General features: G+C 37.4%; 1 protein-coding gene across 1 annotated transcript; it reads right to left on the bottom strand.

Moving 5' to 3' along the window:
* Positions 1-20: 20 nt before the first annotated feature.
* Positions 21-27,943, bottom strand: CCT4 (chaperonin containing TCP1 subunit 4). Its single transcript, XM_043986069.1, has 14 exons — positions 27,661-27,943; positions 23,300-23,352; positions 19,821-19,910; positions 17,342-17,450; positions 16,847-16,989; positions 15,888-16,009; positions 15,421-15,553; positions 9,282-9,421; positions 6,317-6,413; positions 6,116-6,226; positions 5,906-6,036; positions 5,342-5,576; positions 2,867-2,980; positions 21-298 (listed from the first exon to the last, which is right to left on the bottom strand). The coding sequence occupies exons 1-14, from the start codon at positions 27,785-27,787 to the stop codon at positions 284-286; spliced, it is 1,620 nt and encodes a 539-aa protein (XP_043842004.1). The 5' UTR covers positions 27,788-27,943; the 3' UTR covers positions 21-283.

Here is a 27,943-nt window from a genome sequence, read left to right as displayed (position 1 = left end):
AAAATCACTTGCACACAACAAACTGGTACAGCTGTTTTTATTTTTTCACAGAACTTTTGAAAGAATTCCAGGAATAACAACAAAATCTGCTTTCTCGAAACCAAATATTTACTATTTTTATTAGATTGTATTGACAGTTTTCAGATGGATGACAACTGAGGTCCAGGTGTAAGAACTCAGAAAACAAAGTCTTCCAAACTACAAGTATTCCACAGGGCAATACTCTTCCACCACAGCTGCACAGTATATGTCTGTACCAGACAGATGCAGTATGTCAACAAGATTACCGAGTATTCACCTGAAGAGAAAAGTTATATAAAGAGTTTAAAACCCTAGAATAAAAGAATTATGGAGTCATAAAGGAATTTTAAAATATCTGGTCAAATCACCTCATTTTATAGATGAGGAAAATGCAGATTAGAGGTGATACAACTCGTCCAAAGTCAGTCAGCTACTTGGTAGCAGAAGTGGGACTAGAATCTGGACATCCTAATTCCTACTTCTCTATTTTCCCACTGTACCACACTCATATTTTAAACTCCCATTGCACTTTCTAGTAGTCAGGTTTTTTTTCCCCCCTCTCAAAACCTTCCAGTCTAGCACAGCACTGCTATTCTTTCCCACTGGGATTCTCTGTAGTCTTTGCAACTATACTTCCAGTTTCTTCAGCTGCAAGGGTTTATCATGTTATAGCAGGAAGAATACGAGTTTTGTAAACAGGAGAAACTGTGTGTGACTTGATTTGGGGCAGCTGGAAGGGACTCAATGGCCATCCAACCAACCATATACAGTTAGTTCTGTTAGAACACTTGTTTTCAAAACTTGAATTTGTTCCAAGGCTGATTCATTAGGGAACATTCTGAGCATAAATCTAGTTAGCTTATGGGTGAGAATGCAGAAAACTATATTGCTTCACAATAACTCACAAACTTTAACCCTTTGGATACTCATTTCCACAGGTAAGCTTCAGATCTTATTCAAGGTAAAGTGCCACATTTATTGTGCATCTTCTGGTGCTACAGTAGCTGGAGATGGAGGAGTGCTGGTCCAAACCCCAACCCCTTTTCCACCTTCTGGTATGACTTTTGGTTTCTCAGGCTGGAGTTTCAGCCTGCCCAGCTTGCATGATACTTTACCGGACTGGCTCATGGGATCCAGGGTGAAGGCCTCATGAGCAGCAGCCTGGGTCTGTGGATCCTGCCATTACATAAGCGTGTGTTTCTTAACTAAATCATTTAACACGTACATAAAACTGTGTTACCGTTTGTACTAGGTTCCTACCTTTATAAAAAAATGTTAAGGATAAAATCTTTCAAAGTTGGGACTCTAGCCCCATTTTCCCCATAAAGACCTATGATTTTTATTGTTCAACACTGCATAGCACAGTGCTTTTCAGGAACAGAATATGCTGAGTTATAGAAGAACTGACTACTCTCAAAGGCACTCCCCATTACAACATAGCTGACAAATGATCATCTAGCCAATAACTGAAGGCTTCCAATAAGGTGGAAACAACTACTCCCAAAGCCTATCAATGTATGGATAGATCTAATGAAGGCATTTCTGACATGAAACCTAAATTTGCAGCTGCCACTTCCACTCATTATTCTTGGTTTTTCCCTTTGGGGGAAAAACTGATATAACATTTGTATTCTCTAGTTCACAGCTTTCACAACACAAGAGAATGAAGTGTTTTACAGTTCTATTATAATTGATTGCTTTGTTTCTTACATGGCATGGCTTTTGGTTCTCTTACTGTCCTCAGTGCCCTGCAACTTGTCAACCTTCCTTTGATCTAGCTCCATATATTCCTCACTGGGGACAATCATCTATCTCTAGAGAAGAGAGGGGGTTAGCTGTACAGTTAGAGGTCAAAACCAAATCTGAAGCTCTTCCCGATTAGGAGGGAGCCAGATGCTCTGAGGAAGAAGCTATTTGTCTTCCAAAGAATGACACAGTAAAGCCATAGATATTATCAGATAAAAAAATCCCTCCTCAGTAGAAGAGGAAAAGAGAGGGAGAGAGTAGAGGAGGCGGGTTGGGGTAGGGCGTTGATTCCTTTCTGGGGGCACTAAGGTGGCTAATCGTCGACCTGATAAGAACAGAAAGGTCTCGCCATGTCTATGTATTTAAGCTATAACGGGGACCCTGACCCAAATGATCAAAATAGATGACAACCGCCTACTTCAGACGAGTCACACGGCGCAAATGTTCACTGCCAGAAGAACCTGAAGTGCTGCAAGGGTCGACAACTGTTCTTTTTTCCTCTCAATTATACACAAATCACATATTCTTCACCCTTAACTCAGTAATCTTATTTTCCTTCTACTGAGCCAAATAACATCATTCAAGGTCTAGTGCATTTTAAGATGCTTCAACAAAAACCAACTTTTCCTTGTTAAAAATCACTGGGTGATAGTACAAAGCTAATTTCAATCCCTAGTAGAATTTCTGAACCATTAAACAACATTAATGATGTGAAATCTGTCCTAACTGGCATCAACTTGAAACTGCAGAGAAACTAGACCCATAGCTCATTAAGTCTCCAATCACTAAAATATTTTACCTACTAAAAGGAAATGGCCAAAGGACAAGTAATTACAAAGTACGGATTGATCTGCATGGATCACGAAATAATGAAACGGTAACCTCTTCTGTTTCTCCTAAGCTGAAATGTGCTCTGTATTTCTACTTAGAAGAACTCTGAATGTGGAATTAAGTTTTCTTTTCTTGTGCTGTGAATGGAGTTTCTCAGGAACTTTTGATGAGTACTTCATTTGCCTGCCTGTTTTACTTTTTTTCCCAAAATGCCTCAATGAAATGCTAAATGGGTATTTATGTCAGAAAAATAGAATCCCAAACTCACCACATCATCGATCTTGAGAATGCTTCGGACCGTTTCAGTAGCTAGCGTCAGAGCACTGACTGACACCAACAAAGGTTGGACTACTAGCTCCTCCAAAATGTTGGAAATTCCACCCTGGAAATTAATATTTTGTTCTTTTACTGTGTGTGCTGATTAACAAGCGCGTCAAAAAAGACAATTTAATCATTATTCCATTAGTAAAGTCCATTGAACTGGATTTTCTTCTTTATATTAAAAAAAATTCTCCAAGTCAGGTTCTTTCCCAAAATGCCTCAGTTGTATTTTAATGAAAACTGGGAAACACTGATTTCACAATTTTCTTTCTTCCCAGAACAAACATTTTCTATCTTATGGACATTATTAAACAGAGTAACTTTTTATCCAGTTCTATGTATTTTTATGTCTCCCTTTAAAGTGTACAAGCTATTTTCCTCATGACAACCCCATAAGACAGATAGGACAAGTATTAAGCCTATCATATAAATGAGAAAATAGCCTTAGAGAGGTGATGTAATCTGCCTGAGGTTACAAAGTGAGCATGAGTCCAGGCTTCCTGAATAGAGTTTTTTCCTCTTATACCATACTGGGCCTCCCTCCCTCCCTCTCTATGAATTATCCCAATAGCCTTCTAACTTGTCTCTCTCTGTTTCAGGTCCTAACCCACAGCCAATTATTTCATCGTGGGTCTACCATTCCAAAAATCTGCAATGGCTTCCCTACAGATGACATCCAAAATCCTTCCTTACCCTTGCATTCAAGTCTCTTTATCATGTGGTCTCATTCCACCTTTGCAATTTTCTCTCTTGCTATTCTTCCAAAACAAAACTACAATTTAAATATGTTCCCTGAAAGATGTTTTACTTAGTTCTGCCTGTGTAACTTCACTCTCTCTACTTTTATTTCCCTTGACTAGAATGCCCTCTGGATTTACCCATACTTCAAAGGCCTTGTTCAAGTGCCACATTCTCATTAGTAACAACAATGCCTAGTATTTACAGCAGCTTTAAAGTTAATAAAGTGCTTTACAAATATATCATTTAACCATCACAACAACCCTGGGAGGTAGGTTCTATTATTAGCTTTATTTTACAGATGAAGAAACAGAAACAGAGAGGTCAAGAGACTTGCCCAGAGTCACACAGCAAATACGTGGCTAGGTCAAATCTGAATCCAAGCCTTCCTGTCTCAAGATCTAATGTTCTATATATACATTATGCCACCCAATTGCTCGTAACAAGACTAACCCCTCCTACATCAGTCTAGTCATCTTTATTTGCAAGGCTCCTATCAGCCATTCAATGTATACTGCTCTGTATTATCAGCTCACTTATTTCATGTTTCCCTGGTAAATGAGTTAGATTCTGGGGGTTAGGAATCCTGCATTATACCATTCTCTGACAGAGTTTGGTAGTTATTTCCTCAAACTTAGGCTTTGCCAGACATTCTATCAGTGTTCATTCCAAAAGAAACTCCCCCTATGTACATCAAGATGAATCTATTTTCATTTCACACTTACTTTCCTAATTAGTTATTATAAAGGATACTATAGCTATTTCTGAAGCTTTTTCAAAATGTTGTACTCAACTGACAATTAAGTGTGTATATTGAGGATGTGAATACTTTCGTTGACAAATTACTGATGGCTATATTTCAGTAAAACTATCTTCCTTCATAATCCTGTGTATTTTATGCATTTTAAAACATTCTGAATTTTCTATAGTTCTGCCAGATTTCTTTTTCTGGTGGGGCAGTGAGGGTTAAGTGACTTGCCCAGGATCACACAGCTAGTAGGTGTCAAGTGTCTGAGGCCGGCTTTGAACTCAGGTTCTCCTGAATCCAGGACCAGTGATTTATCCACTGCACCATCTAGCTGCACCCCCGCCCCAAATCTACCAGATTTCTACTCACACGGCTACCACTTACTTCAGGTCTTCATCAACTCTTGCTTGGACTACTGCAACAACCTAAGTGGTCTCCCTATCTCAAATCTTCACCCTCTTGAATTCATCTTTCACACAGCTGTCTAAATGAAAATCCTACAGCTCCAGTGGCTTATTACCCCCTACTTTTGTTATTTAAAACCCTTTACAATCTAGTTCCAGCCTATCCTTCCATATGTATTACAGGACTACTCCAAACCCAGCATACTGGCTATTCCTTATTATACATGACCTCCATCTCCTTTCTCTATGCCTCTACATGCTGACCCCTCCTGCCTGTTGGATTCAAGTGTCAGCTCCTATATGAAACACCTTCTCTGATTCACCTTCTTAGCTGATAGTGCCACCCTTCACAAAATTTTACTTTGTATATATAGTATCTATGTACATACATATACACTGTTTCCCAAACAGAATGGAAGCCCCTTGAGAAGGATTATTCATTTTGGTCTCTATCCCCCATGCCTAGCACAGTGCCTGACATAAGGGAAATACTTCATAAATGCCAGCTGACTGATTAAAGAAACATCATTACCTTTCGGACATTAATCCCTGCAGTGGTCTCTCCCTGGGCATGCCGATTTCTTAATTCTGTTACAGTAGAAATGGGATTAAGACCTGCATTTTCAGCTAGAGTAGATGGAATGACTTCCATAGCATCTGCAAAAGCACGGACACAGTATGACTCCATCCCACTCAAAGTGCGAGAATATTCAGTTAAACGCAAGGCCAGCTCTATCTCTGGTGCACCACCTCCAGCAATCAGTGCTCTGAAATTGACAAGACAAGTTTATGGCTAATTTCCCCAAGTGAACAACTGTTCAAACATCAAGAGAACATCTTTCAATTATTTTACTACTTGTAAATACTCAATAACAATATTTTTTATTTGTTTTACTCAGGTATATGATTCCTCAGTTTAGGGAATTCATGGTAAAGAAAGACCCTCTACCAATGAAGATTAGATTAAAACCGCACCAAGATTTTGGGGACTATGTATATATGTATGTATAAATATATTAAGATATATAAACATATGGTCAATGTACATAAAAATCATTTACTAAATTATCAGAGCAAAACTGACAAAATACATTACCTCTTTTTCACTAAACAGCGAATAACACACAGAGCATCATGAATTGAACGCTCAGCTTCTTCAATCACCAATTTGTTAGATCCACGGACAACAATAGTAACTGTCTTTCCAGGGCTTGAACAACCTGTAATCTACAGCAAATAAAAGTCATCATTAGCTACCTAGTGGAGTAAAGAATGCTAACAAATTCACACTTAATTATATACTTACTTTGAGCAGTTTGCCAGAACCATTTAAGTTGACCTCCTCTGCTAGCTCAGCAGAGCCAAGCATTTCAGGAGTGAACTGGTCAATATGGGCAACTGGTTTGGTTCCAATCGTCTATAAAAATAAAAGTCAAATCACAAAACACATAAAAATGCAAAATGTAACTCATCAACTCATTTTATAAGGGTTCGAAAGAATGCTTACCTTACAAATAAATTCAATGTCTTCTCTTTCAATATCCTTCACCACCATAATCTTCATTTTATTTAGGAAATGTAATGCAAGATCACTAAGAGCATCCCTAGAATAAGGCAAAAGTTGAAATGCCATCAGTGATTCTGGAGATACAAGAAATGACTCCATTCTGTTCAACTGTTTTACAACATTTTCTTTAACTACTATTAACAAGACCAAGCAGTTGATCAGATAATTTAACTATTTGTTTAACAGTTGTTTTAAATATGTCAAACTGGGTAGGTCGAAGTTTTTCATAAAAATAATGGTCAGATTTTCAACAATAAAGTGTTACTAAATTAAGTATAAATAACCAAAATCTAATTGGAAAGAACCTTTTATTTTTATTACTTAAGAGAATATACCTTGGGTATTATGATTCCTTTGCTATACTATACTATTAAGGGATCTGTTATGTCATTGATGTGGGGTTTGTTTAGTCATTTCAGTCCTGTGACTCCTTTTGGGGGTTTTCTTGGCAGATACTGGAGTGGTTTGTCATTTCCTTCTCCAACTGATTTTACACATGAGGAAACTGAGGCAACTAGGGTTAAGTGACTTGCTCAGGGTCAAACAGCTAGTGTCTGAGTTAGGATTTAAACTCAGGCCTTCCTGACTCCAGGCTGGGCACTCTATCCATTGCCATACCTAAGTGCCCCTATCGATGTAGGTACACCCTACAATAATGTACATCACAATCCATGTATAACTTACTGTAATTCTATTACATGTGTGCACATATGTGTGTGTGCACGCACACACGAGATTGAAAAACTAAGCATGCATGCATCTACACAAACACAAACGCACTCTCTCTTACCCACCAGAATGGGACTTTACCAATGTGCGATGGTATTCCTCTAACAATACATGGATAACCACAGACTAAAGACTGCCCACTCCTCAATTGTCCTTATTATGTGAACAGCCCAGGGCCTTCCACCCCCAACTATATGTTTCTCTGGTAACACTTCTTATACCACTTCTACATAATTCTTCATCTGTAATGTGTTATGGTCTGCTGAGTTATCATGTAGCTCTACACTACTCCCAAGTGATAATTCTTCAAATACTTGTCTCACAGAAAGATAACCAGAGGGACAATGGGGTTAAAAGCTGAAACATCATTTCAGAGAGAAGCTTGAGGTCAATTAAAAGAACTGTATTTCCCAAAGGTACTCCAGCCCACACTCCTATTAAATTCTGTGCTCAACTCACTGTCCAAGTGAGCCACTGTCCAAGATATATGCATGTCTTGTCAGGACCTCATTTAGGAGGCTTTATATTTCTGGGTTTAATGAAATAAGCATAATGTCCTCTTCCAATAGAAGTATCTGGGATACCTTACCACCCATAATACCTCTTTGGTTTGGACTCTGCCACTGTCAAGGAGGATGAGTAGTGCAAATTCCTTAGGTGAGCAGCCTGTTTCATGCCTCACTTGATAATTAATCATTGGAGTTGTAGAACAAAGACATTTCTTTTTACATTTTCTAAGGAAAACCATGAAACAGAATACAAAATGGTACCCGATAATAGGTGATACTCCTCCATATTTTGCAATGTTGGCAGAATGGTGGGAAAAGGGCAGAGGATACAGAGAATTACATAATTATTAGATCATCTCTAAGTATTAACTGTTGGTATATTAAATAAAAACTAATAGGTTACTTATAATAATATTGTAATGCGTAAAAGTTGCAAAGAAAAGGATTTTTTAAGTCTCTAACCATTGAACTGTACTTTCTTAAGAACAACTTTTGGCTTTTATTTAATTATTTAACTCTGGTTAAATCACCATCAACAATAAACACAGATTACTGTACTATGAGATAGCCTTTGATATTAATGTAGTGATTTTCTATACCTCTGCTTTCTATAGAAAAGTCTGAGGAATGTGTCAAGATAATAATAATAATGGTAGATGAGGATACTCAGAGGCCCACCAGATTGATCAAAACTGATTGAATTGGGTGGAAGCGACTGACTGAGACTGGCTTACTTCCAGTTAACTAGATTGTAAGCACATCTAGCTGGTATTTAAGAGGGTACTTAAGAAGGTATTGTTCTCAAAGGCTTAAAAACTTTGAACTTTACATTGAGACCTAGTCCAGTGAACCAATGAATTTGAATGACGCTAGCCAATCATCAGGAAGCAGACATTGGCCAGAGTTCCTCTCTTGGCTGGAGAGATGGGCGGGGTGGCAGAACTTCACAGGGGAGTTTAGGAAGACTAGGATTTCCATGCTATAAGAAATCTGTTCTTAATCTTTCCCTTTTTACTATCTTATATCTTTTAATAAACCCTTAAAATCCTAAACTCTTGGTGAATTTATCAGTGACTTTAGCCAGTTTCCCCCGAAAACTGGAGGGGACAGATTAGAACCCACATTTAGAATTTTAAACAACACACACACAAAAAGGTGTCAGAATATGCTTTTTCTGTTTTCAAAATGAATTATTTTCCAATTAATAAGCCTTCATTTTCTTCTCCCTTCAACCTTGGAGAGGAACACCAAAAACAAAACCCTAATAACAAATAAGCATAATCAAACAAAACAAATTCTCACATTGGCCATGCCAATATGATAGATGTTTTCTGAGACAGCCTTTTATGACCCTTTAAGAATTCTGCATCATCCAAAATGATCACCGCAAACCTTAATCTTAAGGTTTAGAGTGGTTCTAGCTTTGCTTTTATTACTTGCTACTGACAGAGCTACTTGTGATTAGGGTCAGGGAAATTGCAACACTACTGTTTAAGAAAAAAGGAACTGCCTTACAATTTACCTCAGACATGTATTGTGGAATAGGGATTGCCCTGGATCCTGGATTACAACTAACTATATGGAATTCTACTAACCACCCCCCTCTGTTAGAAAAAAAGTCAAATAAGTTTGTAAATTTGAAATAAGATATATTTCATGTCACTTACCTTAGAATAGATTTCTGTATGAGAAGTACATTACATCCAGATTTCTTAATTTGCTTCACTAAATTGAGAATATAAGCTCTCTCTTCTCGCAATACTCTGTCCATTTGAGCATAGTCGGAAACTACAATTTGATTATCCATCTGTTGAAAAGGAATATGAAAATTGTGCCTTTTTAAGCTTAAAAAAAAGCACATTAGGAAGGGTTGGTTATGATTAATTAAATATTATTGTACTGTCAAAAACGTTAAGGAATTCAGAGAAACATGGAAAGATGTGTATGAGGCACTAAGGTGCCATGAAAAAAAAATCACTGGCTTTGGAATTAAGAAACTTGTGTTCAAATTCTGTCTCTACTCCTATTATTATCTGTGTGACCTTGTGTAGGCCACTTAATTTCCAAAGCCCGTTTCTTCATATATAAAAAGAACTGGGTGGACTAGCTGACTAGTCTCTTCTATCTCTTAATTCTATGATTCTATGAATTGATTACAAAGGGAAGAAAGCACAATAGTGTAAACAAAAACATAAGTCAGGTAAAAAACAATTTTATCCTCAAAGAACTGATGAAACCTAATTCATTTCTCTTGGTCAGGTGGGGAAACCACGTTTTGTATACTGTTAGATGTGGTTCCACTGTTGGTTTTACTTAACTGTTTTTTCTGTTATGCAAGAAGGGATAATACAAAGATATGATTGGTATAAAATATGAAAAGCATCAGTAAAAATGCATTTTTAAAACTATACTAAGCATAAAGGTGATCTTGAGCATTGTAAAAATGCTCATCTTTTTTTTTTTTTTGGTGGGTGAGGCAGTGAGGGTTAAGTGGCTTGCCCAGTCACACAGCTAGTAAGTGTCAAGTGTCTGAGACCAGACTTGAACTCAGGTCCTCCTGAATCCAGGGCCAGTGCTTTAAGATCCACTGCGCCACCTTAGCTGCCCCATTAATCTTTTTTTTTAAAGCCTCAAAAGATATAAATCTTAAAAGTATTAAAAATAATTTAAAACAATCTCATTCTATAAATATCACTTGTTGGTAAAAACTCTAAGACTTATTATGCTCCTTTAGGAAACCATGTATTTTACTTTATTAAAAAATTCAATTTTATTCTTTTTCAAGTGGGAGAAAACTTGCCAATTTATGGCTATATGACTCAACACAGAATCATCATCAAGCAGCATTTATCAAGGGTTACTAGCACTGTACTAAGCCCTAGGGATATAAAGAAAAACAAAAACATGGTCTGTCCTTCCCCTCAAGATCACATTCTACTGGGGGAGACAATATCCAGAAACTATCATTTAAGATGACTAGTAATTTGCAAGAAATATTACAAAAGGAGGAAAACAATAAAACACATGGTCTCATATACATAAATTTAAAGTATAGGGCAGACAACAGGGTGAGTTAGAGAGACTAGTATGTTCAACTTCATAGGTATCCCTGAAACTTGGAGAGATGGGAAATGAATGAACAGGGGTGAGGGAAAAGTAAATCCTATTTACAAGGAACAGAACAGGCAAAAAGGACAGTCAAGTAATAGGGCATATTAGAATTTACTCATATGAGGAAATCTAGGAACTGAGTCTGGAGAAATTTGGGTCATGATTAGGGGAGAGAGTACTAAGTTCCTAGAAGGCAGGGGCCATTTCATTTTTCTACATTTTTAGTTGTATTCTTAATACCTAGTACAGTGTACTACACACACCAGGTGCTTATGTAGGGATACAAATGTTTGAGTTGAGAAAAAGATACAATTTTGCAGATGAAATATACTGTAGAGCAAGGCTTCTTTTCACCTGAGGAATTTTTATGCAAACCTGGGCATAGAGGTATATAAAATAGGTATATAAAATCTTCTACTGTTGCCAAATTTTTTGACCCCCCCCCCAATATTCAGTTATGTGACAGTTTACGAAGCTAGGCTATAGATCGCCTGCTAGAAAGAGGGAGTTTAGCAAACATTACCATAAACCTGGCATGATATGGCATGATGGGGGACTTCAACTATCTGGACATTTGTTAGACTTCTGCTAAAGACAGAGTCAACAGATACGGTTTTTTAATTGCTTTAATGATAATTCCACTGTTTAAAATACAACAGAAGTGTTAAGATGAATTGCTATTTTGAACCTAATTCTGTTCAAACAAGGACTGGTGATTGAAGGAGAATACTAGAACTTTGGAATTAAGTGGCCATTCCAGCAACTTTTTCATAAAGAGAAAAACCCAAAATAAAACCAAGCATGGTCCAATGTATATCCTAAACTTTGGGACAGGAGATATCAAAGAATCTATCAAAAACACAGGTAGATTATCATGCCCTAAGTTGCAGGGTTAAGTCAGCCCAAGAAGGACGAGAAACAATTATCTAAAAATGAAATTCTGATGGCAAAAATCACAAATTCCAATGAAGAAAAGGGAGAAGTATTTAGAGAGATGGATATGGGAATTTTAAAAGACATAAAAAGAGAACAGTAGCAAACAGGATGAACAGACATTTACTCTAGTCCTGTGAGAGTACTTTCAGGAATGCTCAAGCCCAGCACAAATTGGAGCTACGCACATAGCTCTTTTAAAGTGATGATGTTGCCAAGGAGACCAAAGGAGAAAGGACGGCTGCTCCAAGGAAATGAAGAGAAAGAAGCATTGATCAATTTTTATTATGCTTTTGTTTTCTCTATTAAAGAGAACAGTCTTTGGACTGGAAAGGCTGAAACAAAAATGGTTACCAGGAAACTGAAATTAAAACCCAGACATATGAAGCTATGAGAACCCCTAACTATCCTTCTCTGATATTAAGTCAACAAGTACAGACAAACAAAATCCCAGAGTACTGAAAGAACTCCAATATGTGATTTCAGAATCAACGTTAGAACCTACCGATGGCTGTTATATAGTGCTTAGCTAGCACTATTTATATCAATAACTTAGGTGAAACAATAAAATTTAATATCTTGATATGTGTGTGTGAGACAAAAATGGAAAATGTAAGTTACCCAGAGGAAAAATTCTTTATTTGAGAAAAACTGAGAAAACTGGAAAGCAGTTTGGCAGAAATTAGGCTTGGACCAACACCTTACACCATACTCCACAATACCTTAATAGTAAAGATTATGTAAAAAAAAAAATCAGAAAAAAACAAACAAACCAGATCATGTACCTGTCACAGGTGTGGGTAAGAGATTGATTCTTTTTTGTTTTGTTTTGTTTTTTTGGCGGGGCAATGGGGGTTAAGTGACTTGCCCAGGGTCACACAGCTAGTAATTGTCAAGTGTTTGAGGCCAGATTTGAACTCAGGTACTCCTGAATCCAGGGCCGGTGCTTATCCACTGCGCCACCTAGCCGCCCCCAAGAGATTGATTCTTAAAAAAGGGATAAAGGCAATTAGAAAAGATAAAACAGATAACTCTGATTACTCAAAACTAAAAAGTTTCTGCCCAGAAAACACTAATATATGTAGGATAAGATGGGAAACGGTCTAAAGGGGAAAAAAAACTTTGTATCATTTTTCTTTGATAAGGGCTTCTTATCCAAAATAGGTAAATAATAGACATGATTAATAGACATACTCAAATAGCCAAATGGTCAAAGGATCTGAACAAACAATTCTCAAAAGAACAGCAAAGTATTCACGGCCCTATCAAAAAAAACCTCCAAAGCACTAATAATAAGAGAAATACAAATCAAAACAGCTTTGAGGTTTTACCTCACAACCTCCAAACTGGCAAAAATGGCAACAGTCAATGTTAGAGGGGTTATGGGAAGAAAGGCAAACTAATACATTATTGCTGGGGCTTTGAAATGGAGCAACCATTTTGGAAATCAATTTGGAATTATGTAAATGTGATTAAAATGTCCATACCCTTTGAACCAGACTCCATTACTGGACTTATATTCCAGGGAAGCCACTGATAAGAAAAAAATTCCCCATTTACTCCAAAATATTCACAGTAGTATGTTTTATGATAGCTAAGAATTGGAAATAAAGTAGATGTCCATCAACTGGCAAATGGCTAAATACATCGTGGTATGTGAATGCAATGAAATACTGTACTGTAAAAAATGATGCAGATGACTACAGAGAAGCATGGAAAATTCTCCATGAACTGATGCAGAGAAAAGGAAGAAGAGCAAGAAAACATTACACACAGTAACTACAACAATGTAAATGTAAAAGACACACCAAAAAATCAAAAGTAAATGTAACAGGGGCAGCTAGGTAGCACAGTGGATAGAGCACCGGCCCTGGAGTCAGGAGGACCTGGGTTCAAATCTGGCCGCAGACACTTAACACTTACTAGCTGTGTGACCCTGGGCAAGTCACTTAACCCCAATTGTCCCACAAAAAAAAAAGTAAATGTAACAAAACTATAAAGATGAAGCAGGACTCAAACGAAGAGCTATGAAGACACCCCCAACCTGCCTCTTGGGGTTATTATGTATTGAAAATATTATAGGATTTCCTCACTATAATGATAAGTTATACTGATTTCCCCCCTTTCTAAAAAATTCCCCATTTGTCACATGAGATGGCTTCTAGGAAGGGAGTAGGGAGGGATACATGGAATACTATAGTGATATAAAAACAAAAATTTTAAAACCCACCAGAAAACAGCAATAAAAAATTATTTAAGAAAAAATAGCTTAGATGAAAGCTCAGAAGTCATGGTTCTCAAATTTTCATTTGACAAAGTTGGGGGCAAACTCATTGGATGACAGTCATGACCCAAGAAATCTGGTTAAGATAATGAACAAAAGATGGAAAATCAGAGTTAAGTGTCAAGTCCTCCACTTTGATTCAAAGTGTACAAATACAGGATGGGGGAAACACTGCAATAGAGTGTAAAGAATTAATTGTTATTTGAGGTTTTTATGCCTTGGTGCGCACTGGCCTGGAGCTCCGCAAACCACACGGTGTTCCACCCCACTGGTTGTAGCCATTGCCAGGGCACTGGCACCTCACATCATCACCACTCTCTGACGCCTACATGGGCCTGGCAAAATTATAATGATAAGAAGCCTAGTGAGGGCAGTCATGTGACTGTCAGAGGGGCCATCCCATTGGCTGGGGCTGCATGGGGTGTTTCTAGGTTTGAGGGAGGAGAATTGGGCATTCTAGGTGGAAGCTGGAAAGCGACAGGCGTTCATCTGATTCCTGGGAGGTGGTATTTTTTCAGGTATTATAATTTCCCTTTCCCCACTTTATTTCCTTTCCCTCGATCCTACTGATCCTGTTTGTGTTTTTTTTTAAGTTCGTTCTTGTTAAAATAACTCTTGTTCTGTTTTGAGGGAGGCTGCAGGTCTCCTTCCTTGCCCCACTATTGCAGCGAGCTGCTTAGCTAGCACTCCCCAATTAAAAATTGGTCCCCACAAGAGCAATGCACATAAAACAGTCAAGGGGTTTTAGTGGACTATCCAATTACAACTTAACAGTATGACAGAGCAGCAAAGAACACTAATGTGATCTTAAGGGTGCATTCTTATAAGCACACTGTTCAGAAGAGAGTCCTGAAAGATATTTTCAAAGAGCTGACACATGGAAGATAAATTAGACTTGTTCCACTTGATCTCAGAGGGTGGAACTTAAAGGACAAAAGCTATGGAGAGGTAGCTATCAACTTGATATAAAGGATCCTAACTCAAGTCCTAAATCTGTCCCAAAGTGAAATGGGCTTCCTCAGGAAGAGGTCTTCAAAAGGTTAGAAACCACTTATCTGGAATTATTGCAGAAGATCCCTACTGAGGTATAGGTTAGACAACTAGATGACCTCTAAGATCATCTTCCAACTCTTAAGTTTCTTCAATCATCTGAAAAAGGTGTCATGACAGTCCCTTTGGCTGTCAAAATAATGCAGACTACTATATAGGTATGAATGAACTAAGTAATATTTTAGGAGTGGAAATGTCGGAAGAGATACAAATTCACATACTTGTTTTTGGAGACACATTTGTGTTATCAAATCCAATATGTATGGCACTGTTAGATTACCTGATATACTACTGACTTTTAACTATGCTAACACAGTATTTTCTCCAGAATAAAGGCACTGAGGTAATTTAGGCTCTTTCCCATTTATTGGTGCTCAAGGAATCTATCTACTTAAGTACTAGTAACAATCAGAATCAGATTTACTTACATCTGTTTTAGGAGCAGATAAACAAAACTGAATAAGACCAATCTTAGCTTTCTCAACTCTAGTTATGCCAGTATTTGCCACCTTCTGAGTTAGGACCAATCCTTCCACCAGTTCACAATCATCAATTGTCCCTCTAAAATAAAAAAGAGTAGAAAAGAATGAAAGTTTAAAACCTAAAATTGTAAATTAAAAAAAAATTTGGACCTTTATCATTTACACTGGCCTCATTCACAAGCATCTTTCATCTTATTCCTCTAACATGACACTAGGAGATTAAATTCTTATCTACCACAAAGACTCAGAACGATCACAATGATAGAACCACCCAAAAGGGGGAAAATCTGTTTTTTTTTTTAGTCCTACTACTTGATTCCATTTTTTCCAAATAATTATTTGAATTATTAGTTAAAGCTTATTTGAAACACTAACTTTGATTAATGAAAATAATAAGTATAGCTTTTTCTCACCCAAGCTTCTTAACTATTTTAATGTCTCGAAGATCTACACCAGTAGCTGTTGTTGGGTCAATCACCTTCATCACAGCATCTACACTCATTGGAGAAAGCAGGCTTGAGTACTGAGATACAACCTACAAATATTTAATTTTTAAAAAGGTCAGCATTAAAATATGCAAAGGAAAACTTAAGAGACAAACACTACCTTCTCTAATGATAAAAATAAACAAGGAAAAATAATACAGTTTTGGAGCAAACTTTAAAAAAAATTGACTATAAAAACATCATCTTCCTCCTCCCACATTGACAGATGAGGTAGTTTTCTCACCAATAGTGTTAACTTTTTTTTCTTAAAGCAAAAACAAGATTAACAATTTTTCAAAGACAGATTACATACTTTACAGCTAGGAAAAAAAAGTGTTACTTTTAGATACTCAATCCCACAGTATCAATTAGCATCCCCCTATATTCAGAATAGCAAAAGATTCCTTCAATATTAAGGTACTGGCAGAATAGTTCTAGCACATTTTGAAAAAGCAATCATGAGGAACACAATCCAGTCCTGGTCCCATGCTCAAAAATGAAAGAAAATGTATGAATCTGGCACTAAAAGGAGGAATGGAGATAAAACAGGAAGTCTAGAAAACAGATGATGCCAACATGCTAGGAGTTACCAAACTTTCAGTAAAATTTTAAGCATTCCAATTTTAATCTTTGAGTTTACTGAATGATTGAGAAGAGTTAAGTCACATTTACATGGTATTTAAAGTTTATAAACCTGAAGATGGTCTATGGAGCTGTTTGTGATTTAAAACAAAAGAAACTTAAAATGTTGCTCCATAACTACAATGTTTTCTCCCCAAGTACTGAGCAAAGAAAAATTTCCCTGTTTCTTTAGCTTTCATATCACTGGATAGATTCCTTAACAAAATTAAAAGGGCCTAATTCCAGTAGTCTTTAACTCTTCATACCTTTGAGTTTAGTGAAGTGGTTGCACTATTTAGCAATGTTTCTCTGTCACTCAGTTCCACTGGCTGTGCCATTTTAGTTAAAACTTCAACACCTCTATCCAAAGCTTTTTGGAATGATTCCGAAATGATGGTTGGGTGAATTCCTGTCAAGTTTCAATTCAAGTTGTTAATTAGTCATTTAATTATAAGAACCACATCTTATTTACTGCTGCACATTCGTTAAATTGTTTTTTCTTTGTTTTTGTTGTTAAATTATTTTAATAGCTACAATTACACTATTTTAAGAATGGCATTGATCTTTTCTGAAAAGCAAATCACATCAATGGTTGAGTTACAACAGGTTTCTGTCCAAGAAAAACCAGTCCACAATTAGTAAAGGAAAAATAGTCTTATGCACTCATGAAAGACCTCATTATTCCAAAATAAACCGTAATACTTTTCTATATAAAATCATCTTTATTCTACCACTACTTAGCAATAACAAACTCAACCTACCCTTTTGAAGAAGTTTAGTACAGGAATCCAAAAGAGATCCAGCAATGATAACAACAGACGTGGTACCGTCACCAGCTTCAATATCTTGTGCTTTGGAGAGTTCCACCAACTAAGAAAGAAAACACAGAAAGTTATCAAATGTAAAATGACAGGGCACATTAAGACCCAATTTAAGTAACAGGTCAATAGCCCTGTTAAGGTACTTTCATAGTCTCGGGAAGATCATGAGGCTCCAGCTATACATAAAGCTTTAGAATGGATTCACCACATGCATTTATGGTAAATCTAAAAGCCAATGCAAAAGCAAATTCCTAAGAGGGAAAAAAAAAATCTAAAAGCTATGGTGTCATAGATTTACTTTTCTGGAAAACTTAAAATTCTGTAAGAAAATTAATGCTTTCCCCCCTTCCCATTCCTCACCTCCCAAGGCATGTAATGGAAGTATTAAGATGGAAAATTCTGCAAAACTGAGGGGGAGAGGTAGGGTGGGTCAGGAAGAAGAGGGATAGCAGAATTTCTATTTCCCTAGCTGCACAGAATCTCATGTATCATGATTACTACTAATTGATTCTAGAATGTTCATTTCTCAACGTAAGGGCTTCTTTATTTGCCTCATCATAGTATGGGAGTTAACTGTGTGTTCTCAAAGTCTGCCAGAGAATGCAAGCTCTGCCAGGTCCTACTACCAAGGTTAAAAAAAAAAAGCTAAGAATGGGACCAGCTTAGGCAGGAAAAAAGATAGTCCCTAGGAGATTGGCCAACAAGTAACCGCTATCAGCAGTGTAATATGGAAGTCAAAAATAAAAATAAAAAAACAACCCCAAAAACCTTTCTATCAAGAGGTGGAAGAGTCTGTGAGTACTACTGAAATGATATTTTTTTGAAGAAATAGTTTTGAGTAAGGGTCTGGTCACAAACTGTATACCAGTTATTCAAGAGCCAATTTAGCTAAGTTATGAAATAACTATAGGTTTGTCAGGTGATTTTAAAAAATCCAGAGTGACTCAAATCAATTAATGAAAATGAATTTAAGTGGCTATTATGCACCTGACACTGTGCTGAGTGTTGAAGATACAAATACAAAAGTAAGCCCCCCTCCAAGCAGTTTATATTAGAATATAAGCTCACAATAGGGTATAAATGCAAAAGAAATGCAGACTAATGGGTTGGGGGGGTGACTGGAAAATAGGGGAATGAAGAAAGACCTCTTGAAGAAGTTGGCAGAAGAGCCAAACCTTGAAGGTAACCAGGTGCTCCAAAAGGCAGCCCAGGCATAAAGGGAAAGTCTTTGCAAAGATACAATAAGAAAGGGTTAGGATGTCTTGGCTAGTCCAAGTGCAGAATAAAGCAACAGTAATCTATAATCAGTTTGAAAAGATAGGCTGGAGCCAGACTGTGAAGGACATTCACTGGAGTGTGCATTTGATCCTAAAGGCAATCCTTAGCCATTGAAGCTTCAAGACTATACTAAACAGTGAAATGATCAGACTGATTCTGTCTTTTTTATTGACCTTATTTATAGTTAATTAATTTTGTCCTCTAAGTGCCTAAGTCTGTCTCCAAAATTAGTTCCAAAATTCGACTGACTTGTAGAGTTAAATTTAGAAATCCAGTTTTCCTCCTAATCACTTTCTATTCTTTACTCAAGGAAACCTGCTCTCCTTTGGGAGTGCTGGCGGACACCAGGGAGTCGGTCTGGTATCTCTGTACCATTAAGCTATCCTTTAAAGATGTCTAGTTTGCTATGCAAAATAGTCTGGTCCATTATCTCTAACCTTGCAGGTAGATTCAAACAATAAACATTTCTTAGTCACGGCAGGGGGTTCCTGCTAACCCTTCATTTCCAATTTCCAACCAATCATATTGTCCCCCACGCCTCGGCGCTATAACCAATCAAATTAATTCTGCCATTCGTGATACTGAGCTCTTTTAACCAATCACAACTGCCTATGAAGTCCTTTTCTTTGTTCTGTATTCCCTTAAAAGAGAGCTATGCCCCTCATTCAAGGTCTCAGCCTTATTGAGAAAGCTGAGACCCTGTCTGTTGGTAAATTTGTGCTTTATTAATAAAATGATTGTACTTGGAACTGTATCTCAGCTTACCTTAATTTTAATGGTTTCAGGTGTAATGGACATACTATGTCAGTGGAGAGAATGCTCACACTGACAAAACTTATAGATACTGAAAGTATTGAAGATGGAACAGATGTTCATCATGCTTAGATGCCATGGAAATTATAAACTGAAGTTTAAATTAAGATTAAAAAGTAGTTTGTCTGGGGGGCAGCTAGGTGATGCAGTGGATAAAGCACTAGCCCTGGATTCAGGAGGACCTGAGTTCAAATCCAGCTTCGGACACTTGACACTTACTTACTAGCTGTGTGACCCTGGACAAGTCGAAGAAGGAGAAGGAGAAGAAGTAGTAGTAGTAGTAGTAGTAAAAGTAGTTTGTCATATGAAAGAAGAACTACATATTTACCATCCTGGCTGCTGGATGCAAGACCTGCATTTGTTTCAGAATTGTAGCACCATCATTGGTAATGGTCACATCACCTTTCCCATCTTGAATCTAGAAATTTTTAAATTAAAAAACAAAACAAATAAAATTCTTTAGTCAACATTAATTTGGTTTCCAAAAACGTTCTATTTGTATTTAAAAGCTTAACGGTAATGTCTATGTTATCTTTCATGTATAATGAATCCAACTTCTTAACACCCAAACACCTTCACGCTGGCCTTTTATACTTGAAATATTAGCTCCATTTTATTAATTAGAAAACCGAGGCTCAGAAAAATGGAGTATCTTTATCACATTTCCCAGGTAAACAGCTAAGGTTAGGTAGCAGACTGGATAAAGAGCACTGGGCCTGAAATCAGCAAGATTTAAGTTCAAATCAGGCCTCAGATTCTTAGTAGCTTTGTGATTATGGGCAAGTTATTTAACTTCTATCTGCCTCAGTTTCCTCAACTGTAAAATGGAAATAATAATACTACCTGCAGACCTCTCAGGGTTGTTGTGAGGATGAAATGAGATAACATCGGTAAACTGTTTAGTACAGTGCCTGACACATAGAAGGCTCTTAATAAATGTTTATTCCATTCTAATAAAACCCAAATCTCCTAACTTCTAGCTTACTCTTTTCTAAAATTCACTCAGTAGATCTTTATCTTATTGAATTTTCACTAATAGGCATTTTCAAATATCTGTTAATAGTATTGGTCTACAGTTCTTTATTTTACCTCACCTTGTTTAGGCATTAGGATTATAATTGTTTGATAAAAGGTGTTTAGGAGTGCCTTCTGAAATTTCTGAAAATAACTTGCATAGTACTGATATTAATTGTTCTTTTATAATTTTATAGAATTAACCAAGAGTCCCCCCTTCTCCTTGGTAGTTCCTTTATAGCTAGTTCTATTTCCTTTTCTGGTGGTATACTATTTAAGATCTCTATGGTTTTGCTAAATATTTTGTATTTTTGAAGGTATTCCTCTATTTTTCTTGAGTTCTCAAATTGTTATCATATGTAGCGGCTTAGTATAATTTAAAAAAATCTTTTCTTTCCCTTTTTCTGGCATGTGTACACTATTACCTACTTCATTTGCTATTTTGATGATTTGATTTTTTGCCCTCTTCTTTTTGGTTTCTAATAGGTTTCTCTTATTTTTAGCATCTCTTTTTTTGTGTGCATTTTAGGCTAGCGTTCTAATTTTTTTAAAAAAAGTACATTCAGTTAATTAACCCCTTCCTTTTTGTTTTTGTTAATGCATGTTTATATGGATATACTTTCCCCCTTTGGACTATTTTAGCTGTTTCCCAGAAATTTTGTTATGTTTGTTTCATCATTATCATTTTCTTTCACATAATTATTATTTATGATTCAATAATAAGCCCTGATTTAAAAATTTTAAATGAAAACCTGTCAAATATTCTTTTTTTTTTTAAAGTGAGGCAATTGGGGTTAAGTGACTTGCCCAGGGTCACACAGCTAGTAAGTGTTAAGTGTCTGAGGCCGGATTTGAACTCAGGTACTTCTGACTCCAAGGCCGGTGCTCTATCCACTGCGCCATCTAGCTGCCCCTGTCAAATATTCTATAGCTCATGATCTAGGAAATTAAAATTGTTACAAAATTGGACTTATATTAGGGATGCGAGGATGGATCAACATTAGGAAAACAATCAACATAATAACAAACCCCCCCCCAATCACATGACTACCAACAGATGCAGAAAAAGGCTCCAGCAGAATACAACATTCATTTGTGCTAAGAACACTACAAAGTATAGGCAGAGAGGGAATTTTTTAATATTTTGTTTTTGTTTTTGGTGAGGCAATTGGGGTTAAGTGACTTGCCCAGGGTCACACAGTAAGTGTTAAGTGTCTGAGGCCAGATCTGAACTCAGGTACTCCTGACTCCAGGGCCGGTGCTTATCCACTGCACCATCTAGTTGCCCTGAATTTTTTAATATTAATAAGTATTATCTAAAACTAAAATCAATCTAGAATATGAAGGGAAATCATGAAAGAAAAAAGGGGAAAGAAGGAATAATACTTCCAAATCTCAAAATCATTTGATATTAGTTTAAAAATAGAGATGCAGAACAATGGAAAGGACTAGATAACAGAAAATCAGAAACAATGGAACTCAATAATTGTGTCTCATCAACAGGAAAATATAAAATTCCTTCCAGAAAGAATTCTTTGATTTAAAAAAACAACAACAGGGGGCAGCTAGGTGGCACAGTGGATAGAGCACCAGCCCTGGATTCAGGAATACCTGAGTTCAAATCTGGCCTCAGACACTTAACACTTACTAGCTGTGTGACCCTGGGCAAGTCACTTAACCCCAATTGCCTCACTAAAACAAAACAAAAAACAAAAAAACTGGTGGGAAAACTGGAAAGCAGTCTGCCAGAAATTAGGCTTAAGACATATAATCATGTTTTCTTTAGTTTTTTTCCATTTGTGTCCAACTCTTCGCAATCCCTTTCAGGGTTTCTTAACAAAGATACTGGAGTGATTTGCCATTTCCTTCTCCAATGAAGAAACCAAAGCAAACAGGATTAAGTAACTTGCCTATGGTCACACAGCTAGAGTCTGAGACCATATTTAAACTGTCAACAACCATACTATTAACAAGCATAGGAAAGAATGACCCAAATGACTAATAATAAGAGGAATGTTAATCAAAACAACCCTGAGCTTTTACCTCACACCCTGCAAAATGGAAAAATGATCAAAGATGGTTAATAATTTATTATGTTGGAAGGGTTATGGGAAGATACACTGCTGGTGAAGCTGTGAATCAGGACACTGGAGTAGAAAGCATTTAGAATAAAGTCAATAAAGTGATGAAAATGTCCATACCTTTTCACCTAGAGATTTCACTACTAAGTTTATACCCTAAGGAGGTCACTATGCAAAAAAAAAAAAGTCACTGAATAAAGTCCCCCCAAACAACTCCCCCTTTCCAATTCCCTCAAAGATCCCTTTTTATTTTTAAGAATGATATAAATAGGGGCAGCTAGGTGGCCTAGTGGATAGAGCACTGGCCCTCGATTCAGGAGGACTGAGTTCAAATCTAGCCTCAGACACTTGACACTTACTAGCTGTGTGACCCTGGGCAAGTCACTTAACCCCAATTGCCTCACCAAAAAAAAAAAAAAAAAAGAATGATATAAATAGCAAGCTGAAAATTAGCTCAAACATAGGCTCTCATCTTTGCATGGATTAGATTCCCACCGTGAAATTGGAAGGGACAGAGGGATAAATGGGAAAGACTTAGAGGTTTATAACATGATTTCAATACTTGGTTTGCAGGTCTGCAAATTCTCAGGTCATTAGTCACCAACATTTAATGCAGTTTTAGAAAACATCTTCCCTTTAAAAACAATGCTTCCCATTCCGAATAAGCAATTAAAGTCCAATTAATAGTATTTTATAAACTTTTAAAACATACCATTTTGTCCATTCCTTTTGGTCCAAGGCTAGTTCTAATAGCATCTGTAACCGCTGTAAAAAGAGGCAAATATTCAATAAGTATTTTTTTGCATTTTAAAATTATATGATTTTACCAAGTAAATTAACAGAAAGAAAATGTTATAAATTATAAACCTAGCACAAGTATAATTAAGTCTTTCCATTCTTTATTGTAATCCAAATATATATTATTTCATCCATCGTAAGGCCACTGTAGTACTTGGGATTTGTTTTATAATATTGCAATAGGAAAACTCAGTTTGTGGATTCACACTATTTTTCTTCAAATACCAGAATGCTGAGAATCCAATTATAAAGTTTTACATTCTTTACTTCCTATCAAACCACATGAAACTTGGAATTGTAAAGCTACTGGTATAATACCAATATTCAGAAACAAAGAAAAACCAAAGTACTGAACTTAAACCTAACCTGAAATCATGGCTTAGTAATAGATAGCTAAGATGTTACCATAGCAAGAATAACAGAATATTTATTCTATTGGAATAAAGGACAAATCTTTTCTTTGACCCATGGCAGCCTGAAATCAGAAGAATCAGTGTAACATTAGCTCTAGTACAAATTGCACTATGTAGAGAAGGCAGACTACAGTAATGTAAATAAAGGTAACACTAAAAGACAACAGAATTCAGGTTAAATACAATATTGGTTCCAAATGACTGAAATGAAAACATCCTTCTTTCCTTGTCATTATGAACAGTTGCTTGTGCTGTCAGTCACAATCCCTATTATTAGATGGCTTCGTTTAATTTTTTAAAAAAATATTGTTAGGAACTATGGAGGAAAGAATTACTTATTGGGAAGACTGTCAAAACAAAAAGTGGAATTTAAAAAAAATTAGATTAATTTTTAAAAATATTATAGGCCACTTTTCTCCAACCAAGTTATTTTATTATCAACCATCTCCTTTTAAAAGTTATAACACCTGGGGGCAGCTAGGTGGTATAGTGGATAAAGCACGGGCCCTGGATTCAGGAGTACCGGCCTAGGACACTTGACACTTAGTAGCTGTGTGACCCTGGGCTAGTCACTTAACCCTCATGGCCCAGCAAAAAATCACAAAACAAAACAAAACAAAAAAGTTATGATACCTAACTCAAGTGTCAGGAAGGAATAACAACTTTCAAAAAAGCTAAATATGATCCACCAACTAAGGCATTTAAAATCATCCTGAAATGTGCAATTAACTTCCATCCATGGAAAAAAAAGTAGAGCAAATTCCTCAAAAGTCAATGTTTCATTTTTGCTTTGTAACAACTGGGTACCTAGTATAGGACCCTTTTATGTACCATAGGCAACTAGTAACTGTGTTGAACTGAATTAAGCAGTCAAATTACATAGGGAAAGGAATCAGTCCGGTGAATTTCATTAGTATAGAAATTTCTGGAAGAGGAAACTCCATCCATCAATGCAAGTTGGCACCTTCAATAGATTTAGGGTTGCCTCGAGTGCACTAAAAGGTTAGGTGACTTGCCCCCAAGTCTTCTGGGTTCTGAGGTCAGTTCTCTATCCATTATACCATGATGTCTCTCTTAGAGAATATTACAGCATGTAGAATTTCAGAAGTGAAAGGCTGTTTGATGGACATCTAATTGATGAGGTGAAATGGCATAGTGGAAAAGAGAATTAGATTTAAGAGTTAGAAGATCTGGGTTCAAATCCTAAGCCTACTACCTATCATTGTGTGTGATCCGGAACTAGTTTTGAGCCTTGGGTTTCCCATCTGTAAAATACTAGTGATTGCCATTTTTATAGTACTTTGAAGTTTACAAAGAGCTTTATATACATCATCTCATTTAAGCCTCACAACCACCCTACAAGTTATTACCACCCACATTTTCTGATTAGGAAACTGAGCCTCAGAAAGGTTACATGACTTGCCCACAGTTATATAGCTGTTTCTCTTCTAGTTCTAAATCCTTTATCTTTACAAATCCTGTAATTTTAGAAACAGGGAAACTAAGCCTTCAATCGGATAAATGGTTCATTCAAAGGCCAATTGCTCTAATCCCCCAGTTTCATTATTAGATTTTAAGACTCAAATCACTTCAAAGACTTAAGGCACCTAAAAGTGTCTATATGGGCAGGGTACATGTGATAATGCAGTTATTCATCACCTGCCCACTGGGACATATTGATTATGCCAAAGCATTCTGGTTGTCTCTCCTTAAAGCAGGTAAATATTCATACGGTAGTTAAACAGGAAGCTCTTTTAGCCCACTTAGTGCAAAACTATGAAGGACCTTATACCCCATCTCACTCCAGACACCAAAATCTCATTAATTAGGAAAGAAACACTTTTAATTATAAGTATGAAATTATATTTTGTTGATTTTTCTACCTTTTTATTCATTCATTAAACAATTATTTATTGAGTTCATATTACATGAAAAATATTGTGTAGTGCATTGTAATTTTGGGGCTGTCAGTCCTAAGTAACATATTACCCAGGTCTGTTATTCTATGATTTTTCTCAGAGATCAATGGGGGATGCAGGAGTACATCCAATGCTCCTTACAGGCAAGATTCCTCCCCCTAACAAGTAACAAACTGTTTCCTGTCATTTTCTGGGAGTAAAAGGTATTCTCTCCTCTATTAAAAGGGATTCTGGAACTAGGAGGTTACATTTATATGGTGCTTCTTACAAAGTATTTTCTAAAGTGATAATTAAGAAAGCACAAAATGATAGAGCTGAAAAATCTGATCTCATCTCCCTCACACATTTGAACAATGAGAACTAGGGAAGGACCTGGGCTAAAATCACTACTTGCTAAGGGCAGAAGTAGCCAGGACTTGTTTCTTGATTATTAGAATTCAATATTCTTTACACTAAATCAGTGTGTCACACAAGTACAAATTCCTCTGCTAATCTCAAGTCCTAGATTTAGCTACACCAAACCATACTTTTTCAACCAGCTGCAAGCTCACATTCAGACTTGCCATGATAATGTTTAACTATGATTTTTAAATCTCAAATTGTTTTCCTCCTCGGTACTTGGATCTCCTCACTGCAGAGATGAACACTTTCTCCATTCTCATTGTGCCCTATTTAACTGCTGATTCATAGAACTCTTACTACATTGTTTCACTTGAGCTGCTACTACAGGTATTACTATGGTTACTGCACATCCCTGAACAGAGCTCCTTAGCTTCCTTCAAGGCTTTAGCTCATATGCTACTTACTAATAAGTTTTTTCCAATCGGTTACAGCACTCACCCTTCTCAAATTAGTTTCTGTACAAACATATATATGTATACAAACACACCCATAAATATATAGTTAACTGTCTCTAAAGGGAAAGCGAGCTCCCTTCATTGTATCACCAGCAGCCACGACTCAGTGTCTCACACATAGGATGCGCTTTATAAATGTTTCTTGGATTGATGGATTCTCGTTTTACAGATAAGGAAACAGTTTCGAAAATAGTATGACCAGCCCTTACTGGTACAGCTACTAAGATGAGAGGTGGGGAGTTATGACTCTCAAGTGTCAAGAAAGCTTGCTATCCCTCAAGTCATTTGAAAAATCTAAAAGGAAGAACCAACAAAATGCAGAGCAGTCCCACGTCCCAATTGCTGCAACTTTGTGGCTTCAACAAAAAGGAACTGAGCTGTTGTAGCCAGATAACCTAGGTGTCTCTGAGGATCCAGAGGCCCACCACCTGCTGACCGCCATGTTCTGTGGTGGAGAGCAGTGATTTGGTGAATGGCACAGTCTTCGTGGAAGTCAACCAACTAGCATTTATTTAAACACCTACTATGTGTCAGGCACCATGCTAAACGATAGGGGCATAAAAACAAATGAATAAAAGCAAAAGACAACCCCTGCTCTCTTAGAGTTAACAGTTTAATGAGGGAAACGACATGCTAACAATCACATGCAAATAATACGCAAGATCAATTGGGGCTAATCTAAGATGGAAGGGACAAAGAGTGAGCAGCCAGAAAAGCTTCTAGTAAAAGGTGCGGTTTTAGCTAGGGCTTGAAAGAAACCGGGGAGCCCAGGTCCTGGTGATGGGAGAGGAAAAGGAAGAGCATACCAGGCACTGGGGTGGGGGGAGAAAGACAATGTGAAAAAGCACCGAGAGAGTAGAGAGGACGTCTTGAGCAGGAGGGGAAGGGGAACCGATCGTGGACACATGCTGCGGGCCGGGACCGAGCTGGGAGAGGAGGAACCCCGCGAAGCCCTTTCGAGCCACTCCTCAGGAGCAGCCATTACGCAGAAGCTGACTCAGCCCAGAGAGACCCCCCGAGTTAGGTCCGGCCCAGCCCGCCCCTCCGGTCCGGCACGGCGCAGGCGCGGCCCCCCGCGCTCGCTACCTTTGGCTGCAGAGATGTTGCTGAAGCGGATCTGGGCCGGTTTGTCCCGGTCCTGGTAAGCGCCTCTCCCCCGATTGCCAGAACCTCCGGCGGGACCGTTGTTCCTGGGACCCATTTTCTCAGGCATCCGTGCGGTGCTGGGGTGACTCAACAGCCCCGGATGGACGTGGATTGTGTCCGGCCCGTGGACTAACGGTCTCCAACCAACGCCTCCACGAAGCTTCCAGAAAGAAGAGCCGGCGCCTGAGCAAAGGAGAGCGGAGGCGGGGACGACGGGTCCTGT

Source organism: Dromiciops gliroides, chromosome 2, assembly GCF_019393635.1.
Source record: "Dromiciops gliroides isolate mDroGli1 chromosome 2, mDroGli1.pri, whole genome shotgun sequence".
Lineage (NCBI taxonomy): Eukaryota > Metazoa > Chordata > Mammalia > Microbiotheria > Microbiotheriidae > Dromiciops > Dromiciops gliroides.
Note: the sequence above shows the minus strand (reverse complement) of the source record. Positions and strands in the feature narration are given on the sequence as shown.